The sequence below is a fragment of the Chenopodium album genome, chromosome 27 (genome assembly GCF_948465745.1).
Source record: "Chenopodium album chromosome 27, dcCheAlbu1.1, whole genome shotgun sequence".
Classification (NCBI taxonomy): domain Eukaryota; kingdom Viridiplantae; phylum Streptophyta; class Magnoliopsida; order Caryophyllales; family Amaranthaceae; genus Chenopodium; species Chenopodium album.
The window spans coordinates 25,618,222-25,636,875 of record NC_137860.1 but is presented as its reverse complement, the minus strand read 5'-3'; the positions used below and the strand labels follow the sequence as shown (position 1 = coordinate 25,636,875).

Sequence of the window (18,654 nt, the reverse complement as noted above, 5' to 3'; positions counted from 1 at the left end):
TCTCTCCTCCACTCCAATTTTACCAAGAATACATTAGAGTTGAGCAGACAATGTCAACATTTCCATCCATTAAAGATACGTTACGCTATTGGAACAAAATATTGCAAAAGCATTCCACTGGGTAAGATCATGAGATTCATGACAAACGAAATACATACAAAATGCATCTCACGAACGAAAACACTAGCCAGTTGCACTTAAAGCAAGACAAAATATAATAGTTCAAACAACAAATCACAAATGCTCTGTACCTTTCCAATTCATTCATGATATAGCTTGCAATGCATATTGATAATTGTTATTCCATGGTGGGTTGAGCTTTACAAATTTCAAGGCAAGTAAGATCATATCATACAGTATCAAGAAAGAAGCGTACTCAAAAGCATAATCATCAAATAGAAGTCCAGCAAATTTCAGACGTTTCATAGATCCACAAGCCGCAACCTCAATATCACACGGATGATAGTAACGATCCAAGTCCTCACCTTCATTCACATAAGTGAACTCTAACAGACTAGGTGCATCAATCTCAACCATTTTACACCCTTCAGCAGAGTGCTCAACTTCAACCTTCACAAGCTAAGTAAGACCAAAGATTCCAATTCTTCTCAACCCATGACAATGTTTCAAGGTTAAGACCTCGAGGTTAGGAAAACTAGCTCCTAGACTCTCCATAAACCCCTCACCTAAGTAAATATTTTGAAGGCTTAGCTTCAACAGGGAAGGCAATTGGGACATTCTCAGCTTCTCTACATGATTTCATGTATTCACTAAATGGGACATGGGATGATGGAACATTGGAACATATCATTGAAAAATCTTAAACACAACTGCATATCGTTTCAGACCATAAATAGAATAGTTTGAAACTTTCTCAGCTTCTCTACATGATTCTAAAAATGAGGACAGTTTCAATAACATTTCAGAATTCGGACAGTTGGCTGTAAGTTCATGAGCCTTAATCAACAAATCTTTCATAATCCCTAATATCAAATAAAAAGATGGAATTGTCTACCCATCATTCCAAAACAACAACAACAACAACAAAGCCTTAGTTGTTCCAACCAAAAAAAAAAAGGAAACTTGTTTAAGGAAACCTCATACAGCCAAGGAAATACAAAGACACCAATAGAAGTGAAGCTCACAATACATGATCTGCAACTTTGGTCCAAAATGCTTCCCATATGATCCAATCATATCTAAGCATCTTCCCCATTTATATATTCAGGGGGCCATCCAGGCCCAGCATTCGATACCATCCAGGCTTCACGTTCTTGACAAAACATACCGCTTTCCCATCAGCCCTCGCCTTAGAAAAGAAAGTTGCTAGTTTTGTATCGTCTTCATCTCCACTCCGATTCTCAAGGGATACTTGAGTAAGATCATGCTTCCAGCAGCCACAGTTCATCTTGCCTTCCACTGGTTTCTCGTATATGAGCTAAAAAGTAAAAAGAAAAACAAGACCAAAATCATCATCTCATTTAAACCATGCTCCCCAACCCCATTCCCTATCTTTTTCTTACCAACAAAACATGTTGAATCATTATAAGAATGAAAAGCATACAGATTACACAACAGATTTACATATTTGTTTGAACAAGACTAAATTTTACAAATATTATATATATGAGCCTTTGTGACACATGCAAGGTGCAAGGGACATATACTATTTAATAAGAAAAATCTCCTCCTGAAAGCCTTAAGCTTAACTTGCCCACATATTTTTCAACACCACAAAACAAAAACCCAGGGGTAAGGGGGCAAGAAGCCTAGCAACAAGAGCAATGATATCATACGTCATACCTCACATAGACATACACACACATATCCCAGAAAGCACATAGGGACATCATAAGCCAAAGAAATAGTAATTATAAGTGAGTACTGAAACTAAATTTTGATATTTGTAACTCTGTATGTACAAGTAACAGCTTTATTTAATAAAAACTACAACAATCTGCATAAATAAGTACATACTAAATGTACTCGCCAAAGACACACCAATGTGAGAAGCTGTGGTGAAACAGTAGGATTCAATTTAACGATTAACACTAAACAAGTACCATGTAACTCAGGCCAAGTGCAAAGTAACAACGAATTTGTTGAGATCTAAGCAACTTAAAACTCTTACGGCCTGAGACATGTAGCTTTCTTCCCTGTTATCCCCAATGTTTCCAGTTTTATATGCACAAAAGAAAGCTTCATTTTCTCAGTCGTCCTATGTACCGTCATAACTCAATCATAAAGCACATAGCTAAATAACTGGTGACTGCTCTAGGTTGATGTAAAACTAAAAAAAATATCTGTTTTTGAAGGAATAAAGTTGGCTTTAGTTATTAAACAAAAATATTTGAAATTTCCTGTACAGCTACACCCGAGATCCATAGGGACTTCCATCTCGACTATTAGACTCCCTAAAACATAGCTAAGAATAAACAACATGCTCAAATAAGCCTTAAACTATTAGTATAATCACTGAACATCCTTTCTAAGAGCGTGAACAAAGTACAGAATTGTATGCATGAAGGGCCTGTTCTCATTGACTGAACTCAGCTGAACTGAACTGAGCTGAACTGAATTGAATTGAATTTCAACGTATGAGAAATTGAGAACAGGCCCGAAGTATATTATTTTATATTCAGTAAACACTACTAGAAAACAAGCTAATTCCGACGGATTGGTTACGACGGACTCGAAATTCCGTCGGAAAAAGCAAAATTTCCGACGGATTTATGTTCCGTCGTATATTTCCGACGAATTAAACATTTCCGTCGGAAATTTCCGACGGATTAAAAATCCGTCGGAATAAAGGTTCATTCCGACGGAATTTTCCGTCGTAAATTACAATTTCCGACGGATTTGTAGTTCGTGTCGTAAAATAATTTTAAAAAAATTTAAAACTGATTTTTGGTCTAACCCTAAAATGCACCCCAACTCCTCATTTCCCCCTTCTCCTCATTTCCGCCTCCCTTTCTCTTATTTCCCCCTTCTCTGTTTCTCTCTCATCTTCTCTGCTCCTCCTTCTCTTTCCTCTTCTTCGTCCTCTCTTCTCTTCTCCTCCTTCTCTTTCCTTTCGTCCTCCCTTCTCTTCTCCTCCTTCTCTTCTCTTCTCCTCCTTCTCTTCTCCTCCTTCTCTTTCCTTTCGTTTCTTTCCTTTTCTTCGTCCCCTCTTCTCCTCCTTCTCTTCTCTGCCGACGAGTTTGGTTTGGTGGTGTTCAAGACGCCGGTGAGTTTGGTTGGTGGTGTTCAAGTCGATTTCTCGCCAATTTTTAGAAATAAATGGTTTTTCATGTCAAATTCGACCCTGAAAACTTTAGATCTAGAGTTTTCAGGTTCGAATTTGACCTTTAAAACCCAAATTCGAGCCAATTTTGGGGGTTTTTTGGGTGAAATTCAAGGTATGTACCTTTTTTCTTACTTATTTTTGTTTTTTGAGATTTTTTTTTAATTTTATAGTGAATTGTGGTTGAATTGCGGTGGTGGTGGACTTGTCGGTGGCGGTGGTGTAGATCTAGGTTAGGGTTTGGGTGTTTTAGGTGCTTGGATCTGGGTATGGGTTTGGGTTAGGGTTTGGCGGTTGAAGTTCGGGTTTAGGGTGTTGGGATTTTAATTTTTTTTTCTTCTTTTTTTTGTTAATTTTTTCGGGTTTCGGCGGTAGTTTTAGGTGGGTTTCGGCGGTGGTTTAGGTGGGTTTCGACGGTGGTTTTAGGTGGGTGGTGGTGGTAGGTCTGTTTTCATTTTTTGTTTATTATTTTTCTTTTTTTTTTTTGTTCAGTTTTCAAAAAAAAAATTGGGTTTTAAGTTTTCATTTTAATTTTTTTTTGTTTTTTGTTAATTTTTTCGGGTTTGGTGGTAGATCTGGTGGTTGTGGGTGGTGGGGTGGTTCTGGACTGCTGATACGAGTTAGGGGTTGGTGGTTGTGGCGGTGTCTGATGTTGGGTTTTTTGGTGGTTGGAGGTGGTGATACGCCGTGCCGGAGGTGGCACGGCGTATTTTTTTTAATTTCCCGAAAATAGTTTCCGACGGAATTCGCAGGTACCAGAAATTGTCTTTCGACGGAAAATTCCGTCAGAATTTCCGTCGGAATAGTGTTTCCGACGGATTTTCGTCGGAAATGGTGGTATTTCCTACGAAGGCATTTCCGACAACCGTTTCCGACGGAATTCCGTCGGAAACACCTTTTCCGACGGATTTCAAGGTGTTTTCGACGGAAAAATTCCGTCGGAAATGGGCCTTTTTCTAGTAGTGAAAAGCATTGAATTTGAATAATATTTTTAAAAAATATAAACAATGAAAGTAACTAAAATTCTAGTGGGTCTCTAAGTAATTTAACCTACAGCAAGGAAACATGTAGAAGAACAAGTGTGAGCACAGCTCTGCGCAGTTCAATGAGATGAACAAATGCAAGTTAATTTTCTGTCATCATCTGCTTTATATTCTTATGGCTAAATCATGAGTAAAGAGTCATTAATTAACCTCGAGTAACGGAAAAAAAATTCAAATATATTACGCCCTCTAGTTATTTATTCTTATCAAATCGAGTCACCACAATTTGTTTTCTGATTCGAAATGCCTATGCAACAACAGTAACAATGCAGGGCAGTCTCTGATGTTTTACCAACTCTAGTGTATAACTTAATCTGGACAATTGTTTGTGGTGGTCAGATCAGTTCCTTTTTATAATTCATATTATTTACACAAAAATTCCAAGTTATGTAAAAAAAATATAGCAAAATCAGCCTATCAGGACAAACCACCTAAGATAAACAGAAATATGAGCAGATCACGATCAAGTATTTGCCAAGATAGAAATACCTTAAGAAACTTGCAGACCGGAATAGAGTCATTAAAGATAAATAGAGACTCTTGGCACGGTGCAAGCCAAAGAAGAGCCTGAACAAGTTCGACTTGAGTATACTTTAGTAATGATGAACGAAGCTGCACCACCAAATTTTTGACTCCATGTAGGGGAGGGCAAGATTCCACCCTTACTGATTCAGGGATCAGAAATTCCTTGTTTTCAAAATATCATGGCAAACAAAACACCCAAAAAAAAAGGAAGAATTAGCTAATAGATAGCATGATGGAATAAAATTATAAACTTATCATGCAACCAAAAAAGAATATAACATGAAAGAGAAGGAAAAACATTATCATACCTCTCCAGAACCAACAATAAGTTGTAACTTTTCACAGTGACGAAACTTTGCAAGAAACTTGATGAAACGAACATACCAGTTGTCACCTCTGATGTTTGGTTTTATGCAAATGCTTGCTTCGGTTAAGTTGAGAGTACAACCCTTAGGTTCAATATTCATAAGCTCACCATTCGTATAATGAAAGGATTTTAAATTAGGAGCATTAATTTCAACCATTTTAATGCGTCTACAGTAGGAAAACTCGGCCCGGACAAGATTTTGATTTGAAACAGAAACATGTTCTAACCAATTGCAGCGATATAGTACCAATTTTTCAAGGACAAAAAGATTTTCAAGTATCTGTTTAAAAACAGCATCACCCAATTGAGCACCATGTAATCTCAGACGTCTCATCTTTGGACAGGCTAGCACCTTGATTGCACACGTCTGAGCATCAATATCGCGATCATTCATATAGAAGAACTCCAACAGATTAGGTGCCTCAATCTCAATCAACTCAATTACATCAGCAGAAGACTCAAATTCCATAGTTAAGAGCTTACTGAGACCAGAGACTACAAATCTTGTCAACCCACGACAACTTATGACATCCAAAACCTCGAGATTAGGACAAACAGCAGCTAGGATCTCCATGACTCCATCATCCATATAAACATATTCAAGGTTTATCTCTCGTAAGGAAGGTAATTGAGCATCCACAAAACGAGACGAATTCAACTCACATTTTTGCAAGTGCAATTTTGTGAGTGAATTAGCACCTAATACAATCTTAGGCAAACAATATCTGGGTTTTTTCCGTGAACTAAAGTGCAATTTCAATACTTTAATACGACGCCTAGCAACACATTCTAGCCAATGATCCAAGCGAGATTCCAACTCCAACCCGTAACCAAAAACATAAAGATCAAGCTTCTTGAAATCCGGACTCGACTCAAGAACCCGATCAAGAAACCCATAAAACCCCTCCCTCTCCCTAAGAATTGCCTCTCTCTTCACTCTAGCACCATCATTCATACCTTTAGGCAATTTTTTAACCATAACTGACCTAGGAAATTGAAATTTAAGTTGATATTCACTCAATTTCAACTTTGGAAGTTCAGTCCACAACCCCTGCCAACTTCTCGACAAAATGCTAGATCTAACAGCATCATCAGTTGGCAATAATGAAAGTATATGCCTTCTAACTGGTTCTGGCAAATCAGAAATTCTATCTAAATTCTTCTCCAAATTAACCTTCTTCTCCATGTTAATGTTCACCTAATGCAGAAATTAATACAAAAACATCAATGAAATTGCAAAATTGAAATTTTTTTAGATTCTCTTGTCAAAACTTACCTAATAAAATTTAGATTTTGTGAGAAAGTACCCAATAAAAAATAAAAAAATAAAAAATGGTAAGAAATTACCGGAGACAAGATATTGTAAAATACTACATATGGCCGGATTTCCACCGTTGAACAAATTCTCATGCATTAACCCACCTCAAAAAATCTCCTGAAAGGCTGAAACCACCGCTTTCATCCCCATAACCAATTCACAACTCACTTGAAATTGCCTCCATCACGCCGAAACCACCCTCCGCCATCAAAACCTCCCTCTCTTACCCCAAAACCATCATCTCAAATCCCGATACCAACTAACTCGAAATACCCCCCAACAATCCCAAAAAAAAGCCTTACCACCTTGAAAATCAACCCTCACAATGGTTTCAATTTTGTTTAGGTGGTTTAATATAAGAAAATTAGATCAATTGTGGAAATCAAACCATAGTTATTCCGTCTTTCACTACCTTCTATTGCGTAAATTCTCACAAAATCAAGATTTTATTAGGTAGTTTCAAACAAAAAAATCCAATTTTTTAATTAAATTATATAGGGAAATCAAAATCTTAATTCACTGATTGTATAGACAACTTTAATTGAGAAATGAAAAAGTTAGGATTTTTACCTGAAAAATGAGAATTTTGAGACGATTGATGCAGCAGCCAAACCCTAAGCAAATAGTATTGCTAGATGTGTCTTTGAAAGATGTAAATAAAATTGCTTATTGTATTTATAGTGATTTCATCAAACTCAAAGATTTATTAAACACTAACTTAGCCAAAAAGATCCAAATTAGTGGCTTTAACTGTTGATTGTATTAGTTGTATAGAGGGCTTGTTTGGCATTACTGTAGTTTTAAAAAAAATAAAAAAATAAAAAAAAATTATATGATTTATGTCATGTATTGAATCAAAAATTAGTCAAATTTAATAAAAATTAGAAAAATTTCACATTTGCTATCAAGGAAATCACCCTATTTCACATTTGCTACCCCTTTAATTTTTATTTTATAATGATAAATGTGAAGCAAGGAAAGCTGATAGCAAATGTGAAAATTTCCTAAAAATTATGATAATTTTGAAAACTGACTATAGAAAAGAGGAAACACCCCTTTTTTTTTTTAGGGAAAAGAAAAGGGAAAGGAAACACATTTTTCTTGTTTATTGTTTTAGGTTATTTATTTTTAAAAAAAAAAAAAAAATTATAAAAAAAAAAAAAAAAAAAAAAAAAAAAAAAACTAAAAACGATGTAAAACAACCCCTCAATTAATACAATCAATAGTTTCATAAAGCCACTAATTTGAATCTTCTTGGCTAAGTTGGAGTTTAAAAAATCTTCTATAAAATGACCATGATAAAATCACTACTAATACAATTAACAATTTTATTTACAACTTTTAAAGACACATCTAGCGGGATCCACTAAATAAGATACAAGTAAAATTGAGGAAGTTTAATACTTTCTCAGTATTTTTCCAACAACTTTCATGAAATTGTTTGTTTGTTTGTTTGTTTGTTTTTTACATTTTATTTAATTTTATTTTATTTTTTTTGAAATAAAATTGTTTGTTATTATTCCAACAATTTTCATGAAATTGTTTGTTATTTACACGGGCACATAACTTTAGGTTGCTTACTCCCTTTATATTTTTTACAATAAATCTTGTATTAGCCGAACTTAGGTTAATTATATTGAAACACTGTTAATTTAAGTTGTATATATCACCGGTATATTCCATTCATATGTGCAACTAATGTACTACACTACAAGATATATTCAACGATTGTAAGTTTGATGGAAAGAACCGTTTATTGATTTTAGGAAAATTTAAAAATAATAATCCCAACTTTGCTCCATTTTGTTTTAATAATCCCGACTTTTGAATTATTTTACAATAATCCCAACTTTGGGAGGTGTTTTGTTTCTTCGATCCCAATGACCAGTTACCGGTTGAATGGGTTTTTTTTCTTTAAATGACATGTGGCGCATTTTTATTAGCTAAAAAAATTTTAAAAACAAAAAGAAAAATTAAAAACAAAAAAACAAAACTAAATTAACCCACCCAACCAAACCCCACGCAGCACTGCCCAAGCGCCGGAACCCCTGCATCGCCGCTATTCCCCCACCCCTGAAGCACCGCTATTCCCCCTCCCACAATGCTCGTTTCCCCGCTCCCTCCGTGCTGGTAATGCGACCCACCAATTCACCAACTTCCTTCTCTCATTTTCCGACTCTCGAAACACCTTGAAAACACCTTTCCCACCATCAAATCTCCCTTAAAACACTTAATAGGCCTTAAAACCACCTTCCCCACTTTTGAAAACCCCAAACACCCCTCCCTTACCTTTGAAAACCCTAGCCGCTAGGGTTTTGCGGTGGTGGAGGAGCGGTTTGGAGTTTTTGGGAGTGGGAAATGGGTTTTCTTGGTGTTGCGTGGAGAGTGTTTCGAGGTAGCTAGGGGAAATCGGCGGCTGCTCGCTGGAAAGAAATGCAGTGGCGGGCTGGGTAATGGTGGAGTTAAGGTGGGCGTGGGGGCTGGTCTTCTGATTTTTTGTTTTTTTTTACTTGACACGTGTCAATTGACATGATATAATAGGTCATTGACTTTTATTGACCGGTTTGGGATAGAAAAAACAAAACACCCCCAAAGTTGGAATCATTGTAGAATAATCAAAGTTGGGATTATTAAAACAAAACGGAGCAAAGTTGGGATTATTATTTCTAAATTTTCCTTGATTTTATTTTAGGAAAATTTACAAAAACCCATTTATTGAAATTACCTCCCTAAGAAAAATTACTTTATAATACCAACAAAAAGACACGGGGAACAAAAATATATATTTCACCACCATTTGACAAGAAAATCGTTAAACCTGAAGTTTAAAAAAAATTTCTACCATGCTCTTTAGAGACTTAGGGGTCATTTTTGTCCAAAGGAACCGATGTAATGTCAAAATTTATGAGAAATAATTAAAATTGCCTCATTTTGCGTACTGAAAAATAACTTAGTTTGTGTGATGTATGCAATATGAAGCATTCTCAATAATAATAGCATGTTTTTAGCATAAAAGTCGAAGAAATTTATTTAAAGTGTAACATATAACGGTCTTCTTAACAAAAAATATTAAATGGTGAAGAAATCTATTTTTTTAATATTATACCTTTCTCATTCTATGGCCCTCACACACCCAAACCCACTATTATTTTTTTCCTCTCACAATCATTATTTTTCAAGAGAGTGACGGATAGCTTAAGTGGTTAGAGCTCTCCTCTCGGTTTCAGACAGTCCCACTACCCTACTAACCTCTTATCTTATTTAAATCAATTACGCAGTAAATTATAAGGTATATGACGGTTAAAGTGTAACACTTGGTAAAATACGAAAGTGGTATCAATTTATACCTTCATAATACTTTGTATTAGATTTTACAAACATTTACTAATGATAATTAAATATACTACCTCCATTTCTTATTATGTGTAACAAAGGAATATTTTATGTCTCTCAAATAATACCCCTGTGTTGCACATAATAAGAAACGAAGGTAGTATCACTACTAGAAAACAGGCAAATAATGACGGACTGGTTCCGACGGACACAGAAATCCGTCGGAAACGTCGAAATTTCCGACGGACTAAAATTACGTCGGAAATTTCGACAGAATATAATTTCGTCGAAAAATATGTGCTTTCCGACGGATAACTTTTCCGACAGATAAATTTTCCGTGGGAAATTTCCGACGGAAATTGACGGATTTCCGACGGAATACAATTTTTTTTTAAAAAAAAAAAAAAATTAAGAAACCCTAAAAATCCTACCCGCCGCTTCTCTCTCTTTCCCCTTCTCCATTTCACTCTCTTTCCTCTTCTCTCTCCTCTATCTTCTCCTTCTCTCTCCTCTCCTCCTTCTCCTCTGTCGTTCTTCTTGTCTTCCTCTCTTCTCTTTCATCTTCTCTTTCTCTCATTTTCTTTCCCTTCTTCCATACACCTCACATCTCCCACCACAACATCGACATCAACAACAAACCCACCACCGCCAACATCGACAACAACAACCCCAACTCAGACAACTTCGACATCAACAACAACCCCATCACTGCCAACATCAACATCAACAACAACCCCAACACCGACGACATCAAAAGCAATTTCGAGTAGATCGAGTTTCGCCCTTTCTCTCTCTTCTCATGATGAAAACAAAGGTTTTCAGGTCAAATTCGACCATGAAAACTCTAGATCTAGAGTTTTCATGGTCGAATTTGGCCTCCTAAACCCAATTTCATGGTTTTGTGTAGTCGAATTAAGGTATGTGTATATTTTTCGATTTTTTTTGTTGTTGGTTTATCAGATATTTTGAATATACTTCGAATTTGGTGGCTGTTGGAGTTCGAATTTTAGGGTGATTGGTGTGGGATTATTTTTTTTTTTTTTAATTTTTGGGTTGTGCTTTTTTGTTATAGCGGCGACAGGGGTGGTTTTGGTGGTGTGGGGTGGTTGGGGTTGTGTTAGGGTCGTAGATATGGGTTCACTGGGGTGGTAGATCTGGGTGGGTTAGGGTCAAGTGGGTAGGGGATTGGTGGAGGTTTTCGTGGTTGGGTAGTGGGTGGTGGTTCATGTTAGGGTGGCTGGTGTGGGTGGTGGTACGGGTGGTTCATGTTAGGGCTAATGTGGACTGGTGGTGTGGGCTGGTGGCTGGTGGTGTGAACTGGTGGTGAGGGGTGGTGGTGAGGCATATTTTTTTTGTTTTTTTAAAATCATTTTCCGACGGAATTCCCGTCGAATTTTTCCGGCGGAATACAGTCCGTCGTAAATTTCCGACGGACTTTTGTCGGGCCTGAAAATCACTTCCGGCGGACAGAAATCCGTCGGAATAGTGTTTCCGATGGAAATTCCGTCGGAAATGGCCCTTTTTGCGACGAAGTGTATTCCGACAACCAGTTCCGACGGAAATTTCGTCGGAAACAGGTTTTCCGACGGAAAACAAGGTGTTTCCGACGGAATTTTTCCGTCGTTATTTGCCTGTTTTCTAGTAGTGTATTAGTATTTTAACGAATGTAATATTAAACTTAACATTTTTTTTAACGAATAAAAATTATTTTTACTGAACTTAACTTATTTGCTAATTTAAACTTATTTTTTTGCAAAACTTAACTTATTATAATTAAACTTAAATTATTTTTACAACATATTATTGTTTGTGAATATTATTAAACTAAAAATAAGTTATTTTTTGAACTTCAATCATTTATAGGCTATAACATTTTGGCGTTCTTTGATAACAGAGCTTGTTGGAGAACTTTTATCTTATTATGCCCTATTAGTAGAGGATTTTTAAAAAACCCGACCCGATTGACCCGACCATCCGATGACCCGCAAAATACCCGATGGGTAATTTGTCCTTTTTTTTCCTTTTTTTTTGGTTCGAGTACCCGACTCGCCAAAATAGTGAGTTCTCGGGTCGGGTCATGGGCCGCAAATTATTTTTCTGACAATAAACAGAAAAAAAAATATATATTTTTCTCTCCCTCAACTTAGCCCAGCCCACTAACTCACTCAGCCTCTAAAGGTTTTTTTTTCATTCACTCAAACAAAAAAAACTCAGCCTTCGAGTACTCTTCCTCCCCCTCTCTCTCTCTCTCTCTCATTACCCTTCAAAACATGTGACACAGCCCTCACACCAGCTACAACTTCGTCATGACACAGGCATGATCAACCGCACCCTCATGAACCTTCTAGATCGCCTCATCACACCCAATCCACCTCGCACAATGACGTAGTTTCGCTCCCATCATCATCTTCTTCCACGACGGCAGTTAATGGAAAGAGAAAATAAGAAATTTAGGGAGTGTTAGTTGAATAGTGGAAGTCAAGGTGAGATTTGAGTGTTTTTACTTTGATGAAAAAAATGTATATACAAATATTTCATTTCTTCCAATTCTTTGTAAATTTCAATTGGTTTGTGTTATTGATTATTTATTTGCATTTTAGTTGTACTTAAATCCTTCTAATTGTGTGAATTTTATAATAAATTGTTTAATTTTTTTCAAATTTTAGGTGTCAAATTACTATCATATCAAATTCGGGTACCCTAAATCTGGTACCCGAAACCTACCCGGATTTGAACACCCCTACCTATTAGAGATTTGACCATTTCAAAAAGCTAATTTGGGTGTTTGGTAAATAGCTTATTCAAAATCTAATTATAAAAGCTTTTTGACATTAGCTTATTGAACAATTAGCTTTCTGTTATTAAATACACTAAAACAGCTACTCCCTCTGTCCCCTATTAATAGTCACTTTTGCCATTTTGGTGATCTAAAATGTTAGTCACATTTGCCTTTTTCAAGTACCATTAATATTATTTTTTTTACCAAAATTCTCTCCCATTTGCAAATATATTTGTGTAAATTTAACTTTTTCATGTAAATTTTACTTTAACACGTACCTTAATTACTTTCTCTATGTAAATTTACTTTTTCAATGTACTTTTGCTACTTCTTATTTATGTTTATTAATTCCCGTGATTTTCTACCAAAAGTGATTATCATTGAGGGACAGAGGGAGTAATAATTAACAATTATTTACTTTTACCTATTCTATTTACAAACAGCTACTCAAACTAGCTAATATAATCGGCTAATACAACCAGCTTTATCAGTTTATCAATACGTATATAATATAGGAAAAATGGAAAAGAATATCTTACCAATCTTTAGCCGAAAACAATTTCACCTTTAATTTATTCCAAAACAATCTCACCTTTGATCCTCATTTTCTCTTAACGAACCTTGACCGGTTGGTGTTGCTTGCCCATGTCCAACAGCCGCCCCCGCCCCACCCCACCAACACCCATGTCTTCCACTTCCACGGCAGCCCCACCAAAACATCTATCACCGACGACCCACCATATATGCATCCACCGTCGTAACCCATCACATTTAGCATAATCAACACCCCACGGCCTCACCATAATCCACCACCCCCTCTTTCTCTATCCTTTTAATTTCTGCCTTGAATATTTAATTTGAATTATGGTACCAAATTCAACCCCAACAAAATTGTTGCTGCTTTGAATCTCTGATATTTTTGCTCTTTTTCTTTTCAACTGAGATTTGTGGGTGTGTGAGATTTTGTTGCCGTTAATGGCGCGTTTGATTATGATTAGACAGAGTAGCCTACTAGCCTGGCAACCTGCCATGGAAGAGGAAGGGGAAGGTGGGTGGTGTTGATGGCGGCAATTTTGGGTGGTGGTTATGGTGATAGCCATGAAAGTGGCTGGGGAGGGGGGAGGTGGGAGGATTGGGACTTGAGAATAAAGAAAGAAAATATTTTAACAGGTTACAAGCACATTGGTTAGAGAATAAATTGTTTTACGGTAGAATAAACTAGCTTTTGGGCTATTCTAAGGCTCTGTTCTTTTGAGTTATTGGGCAGAGTAGAGCAGAGTTGAACAAGAGTCAACAGAGCAAATTGTAGCCGAGCCGAGAGTCACGAAACTTGGCATTTTGGTTTTTCGCCAAGAATCACATCATGTAAACAACAAATAAGAATTAGTGTGACACACATGATACCAAGATAAATAATTATAACTTTTAAATACTTTTAATATAACTTTAACCCGTCTTTATAAGTAGCGAATTAATGTAAGGATTTTTAAAATATATTTCAGAGGGAACCCGGGGCATCGTTTGTGGTACATACATTTCCAAGTTTCAAAAGCCTAGCAAAATAATAGCAAGATTCATGGTCTGTGCTGTTCACCTTATTTTCACTTATTTCAGGTATAATAAGTTCAGTAATAAGTTCAGATAAGTTCAGATCAGGTTTAATCAGTTATGATAAGGGTTACCCAAGTACAAATTACAACTAAAATAAGTTTTAATAAGTTCAGATAAGTTTAAGTTAAGATAAGTTCAAATAAGTGAAAATCAGGTGAATAGAACGCACCATCAATCTTTCAACAAATAATCAACAAATGTAATAATTATAATTAAAAAAAATGGTTTAATCATAAAAATTAAACTATCTAAATTACAATAAATAATGGCGCTATAAGCTATGACATAAGAAATGTCATAAGCATAGTTTGATATAAATCGATCTCATAGAACCAAGAGGGAAGCTCTAACATTGCTTTCGAAAGAACGAGCAAAGGTGAAATTTTTTATTTTCATTCTCCCAAAAGTGTATAAAATTACAAGCAAAACAATTGCCATGCAACTAAAATAATTTAAACTCATTAAATATAAGGTAAAAGAGTATAATACCTTAATCAGTACTCCCTTCATCCTTAATAATTTTCTATATGTTACTTTAATTTTTTAAAGTTATACAAAGTAAATGATTGGATAAGAAGAGAAAAAAGTGATGGAATCTAAATTAATGTTGTGAGAGTAAAGTTTAATCCCATAGACAATTTATTGTATGGGGAAATTTTTGTAAAATGCATCATAAAACAGGAATTTAAGTTATCTTCAATGATTTTACATGGAAATTGCTCTAAAACCAGGTCTTATCTTGAATGATTGATATACATATTCTACTAGGTAGTATACAGCAGATTACTCTTGCCTGCTGAAAAAAAAAAATTGTTAGTCCTGCATTTCAAGGTATAAGCATGAAGCAAGTTAATTATTTCAAGACAGTAAGAAGCAAAGAATAGTTTCTATCCAGATCATCAATATACATGAAGTGGTTAGAATTTCAGTGCTGGAGCCGCTGGAGCACCATATATGGCTGTAAAGTCTGCAGCAAAAGAAATTATTCGACTGCTGCATCAGTGGGAACATCAGCAATTGACTCCTCTGTGGCTCAGAGTGAAATAATTTCTGCTGCGTGAGGGCAATCATTTGCCAGTAGATGGCTAGATGCACACACAGGAACTCCAGAGTGTTGCCGAGTTCTTAAAAATTGCAACAGATGAATGCAAAACGAGCCTACAAAAAAAAAGTATTTTACTAAATTACAAATACTGTATAAAAGAACAAAGGTCTCAAAAGAAAATTGAAACAAAATAAATATCTGAAGAATGTTTTGGGATCTTAAAGATAGTTACTGAGCAAATAGTATCAACAATTATTCATTGAGAATTTTGAGATCCAGCAAGCAAACACACTCGATATGTGGGGTGTGAGGGAACATGTCTACAAGTTGGATGCTACTTAATTTGTAGCATCCTTTTATTTTCTGCTCCACCTGCAAAGACGCCATAAATGTGATTCAGACAGCAGGAAATCAACCAGATAACAGATTTCAATGATAGAAGATTAATCAAATACCAAGCCATGACACGGGTACTCAAGGTCACGAGCGCATGTGGCAGGATTGCAGGAAACATAGACGATTCGAGGGGCTTTCGACTTTAACAAAAACTTGATCAGCATGTGCATTCCAGGACGATTTGGATCTGGAACATTGAAACATCATTTAAAAAATTAGAAACTAGCTAGCTCATACAAAGATTACCTCCGACTGATTACTTATAAATGTGAAACAAATGGCCAGCAATTGACATCAGGCAAATGACGATATATGCATATATCCCCATAGTAAGTTAGTAACTCCCTCCATTCCAGATTATTGTCAATGATAAAACACATACACTAGGGTAATAGAACCAATAATTTTCATTTTAGGGGAAGAGTGCCATAAATGCACAGGGTGACGGTAAATATCTTAGAAACATCCTAAAACTGGAATAGTGCCATAAATACACAGGGTGATGAACTGATGATGAAGAACTGGGACAGTCTACTGAAACATCCTAAAACCAGAAGCATCATAATCAACTTAAACAAGTTAAAATACATTTTCCCAGCCTCATAAATTAAGTTAAAAAATCATAGTCAGGATACAAAAACATGGAATAATTAATAAAGAAATGCAAGAACATAATTAGGAGAAACAGCACAGGGGAGCAAACTATGACATTGGATACTTTACCTGATATCACTAAAGTTTTCATCAATTTTATTGAAGTCTCCTAGGACAAATGAAGCATTGCAGATTCCATTCAGGTCAGCATTTCGGCGAGCATCTGCAATGGCTTGAGGAACTACTTCATAACCATATACATGTTTGGACCTGAAATTACAAGACAAATAATGAGTATTACTGCATAGTGTGTATTACCGTCTACAATAAAGTCAATGCTATGATGCCAAGATTGCAAACCTTCTGGCAAGTGTAAGACCAATGGTGCCTGTTCCGCAAATAAGCCTTAAACTATAAGTTTAATCACTGAACATCCTTGTTAAGAGCGTGAAGCATGAACAAAGTAAAGAAATGTAAGCATGAAGTTTAATTTTATATCCAGTAAAGGCAGTACATTTGAATAAACTTCTTAAAACATATTTGTTGGGCTCTAAGTAATTTAACCCACTGCAAGGAGACATATAGAAGAACAAATGTGACCACAGCTCTGTGCATTTCAATTTGATGAACAAATGCAAGTTAATTTTCTGTCACTATCGACTTTTCTTTTTTTAGCTAAATCAATAGTCTTGATATAAGCAGCTGGATATATAAATGCTTTTACAAGGTTAATTACAAGTAAAAAGTCATTAGTTAACCTCAAGTAACTGAAAAAACTTCAAATAAATAAGGCCATCTAGTTATATATTCTTATCAGAGTCACCACAACTTGTTTTCTGATTCGAAATTCCTAGGCAACAACAGTAGCAATGCAGGACAGTCTCTGATTTTTACCAACTCTAATGTATAACTTAATCAGGATAATTGATTGTGGTGGTCAGTTCCTTTTCATACTTCGAATTATTTAGCAATGTAACTGGAATACTACTACTGAAACATCTTTAAACATGAATTTGTACACAAAAATTCCAAGTTATGATGTACTAAATATAGCAATATCAGCCTATCAGGACAAACCACCTAAAACAAACAGAAATATGAGCAGATCAAATATTTGCCAAGATAAAAATACCTTAAGAAACTTGCAGACTGGAATAGAGTCATTATAGATAGATAGAGACTCTAGGCACGGTGCAAGCCAAAGAAGAGCCTCAACAACTTCGACTTGAGTATACTTTAGTAAAGATGAACGAAGCTGCACCACCAATTTTTTGACTCCATGTAGGGGAGGGCAGGATTCCATCCTCACTGATTCAGGGATCAAAAATTCCTTGTTTTCAAAATATCATGGGAAACAAAACACCAGGAAAAAAAAGGTAGAATTAGCTAATACATAGCATGATGGAATTAAATTATAAACTTATCATGCTAACAAAAAAGAAATATAACATGGAAGAGATGGAAAAACATTATTATACCTCTCCAGAACCAACAAAAAGTTGTAACTTTTCACAGTGACGAAGCTCTGCAAGAAACTTGATGAAATGAACATACCAGTAGTCACCTCTGATGTTTGGTTTTATGTAAATGCTTGCTTCGTTAAACTTGAAAGCACGACCCTTGGGTTTAATAGTCATAAGCTCACCATTCGAATAATAAAACGATTTTAGATTAGGAGCATCAATTTCAACCATTTTAATGCATCTACAGGAAAAAAAATCGACCTGGACAAGATTTTGATTTGAAACAGAAACATGTTCTAACCAATTGCAGCGATATAGTACCAATTTTTCAAGGACAAAAAGATTTTCAAGTATCTGTTTAAAAACAGCATCACCCAATTGAGCACCATGTAATCTCAGACGTCTCATCTTTGGACAGGCTAGCACCTTGAATGCACACGTCTGAGCTGATATCGTGATCATTCATATAGAAGAACTCCAACAGATTAGGTGCCTCAATCTCAATCAACTCACTTACATCAGCAGATGTCTCAAATTCCATAGTTAAGAGCTTATTGAGACCAGAGACTACAAATTTTGTCAACCCACGACAACTTATGACATCCAAAACCTCAAGATTAGGACAAACAGCAGCTAGGCTCCCCATAACTCCATCATCCATATAAACATATTCAAGGTTTATCTCTCGTAAGGAAGGTAATTGAGCATCCACAAAACGAGACGAATTCAACTCACATTTTGCAAGTGCAATTTTGTTAGTGAATTAGTACCTAATACAATCTTAGGCAAACAATATCTGGGTTTTTTCCGTGAACTAAAGTGCAATTTCAATACTTAAATACGACGCCTAACAACACATTCTAGCCAATGATCCAAGCGAGACTCCAAGTCCAACCC

The 18,654-nt window shown here is 35.8% G+C and overlaps 2 protein-coding genes across 2 annotated transcripts; both read right to left on the bottom strand.

Annotated features, from left to right (window-relative positions):
* Positions 1-1,028: 1,028 nt before the first annotated feature.
* LOC145619844 (F-box/FBD/LRR-repeat protein At1g78750-like) lies at positions 1,029-13,451 on the bottom strand. The gene is made up of 4 exons (XM_081674538.1): positions 13,269-13,451; positions 5,160-6,416; positions 4,816-5,013; positions 1,029-1,438 (listed from the first exon to the last, which is right to left on the bottom strand). Exons 1-4 carry the CDS (start codon positions 13,449-13,451, stop codon positions 1,217-1,219), a joined length of 1,860 nt encoding a protein of 619 aa, XP_081530664.1. The 3' UTR covers positions 1,029-1,216.
* Positions 13,452-14,991: 1,540 nt separating this feature from the next.
* On the bottom strand, positions 14,992-16,556 carry LOC145619086 (uncharacterized). Its single transcript, XM_081673685.1, has 4 exons — positions 16,424-16,556; positions 15,760-15,887; positions 15,597-15,676; positions 14,992-15,417 (listed from the first exon to the last, which is right to left on the bottom strand). Exons 1-4 carry the CDS (start codon positions 16,443-16,445, stop codon positions 15,345-15,347), a joined length of 303 nt encoding a protein of 100 aa, XP_081529811.1. The 5' UTR covers positions 16,446-16,556; the 3' UTR covers positions 14,992-15,344.
* Between the last annotated feature and the right edge of the window lie 2,098 nt (positions 16,557-18,654).

Coding starts and splice junctions, on each gene's coding strand:
- LOC145619844 (XM_081674538.1), bottom strand. CDS start 13,451: ATGGTGAGGCCGTGGGGTGTTGATTATGCTAAATGTGATGGGTTACGA. Junction 6,417..13,268: donor AGCAACACCAACCGGTCAAG/GTTCGTTAAGAG, acceptor TTTCTGCATTAG/GTGAACATTAACATGGAGAA. Junction 1,439..4,815: donor CGGTCTGCAAGTTTCTTAAG/GTATTTCTATCT, acceptor TTTACTTTTTAG/CTCATATACGAGAAACCAGT.
- LOC145619086 (XM_081673685.1), bottom strand. CDS start 16,445: ATGAAAACTTTAGTGATATCAG. Junction 15,888..16,423: donor GAAAACTTTAGTGATATCAG/GTAAAGTATCCA, acceptor TCAATGTTCCAG/ATCCAAATCGTCCTGGAATG. Junction 15,677..15,759: donor AGTACCCGTGTCATGGCTTG/GTATTTGATTAA, acceptor GCGTCTTTGCAG/GTGGAGCAGAAAATAAAAGG.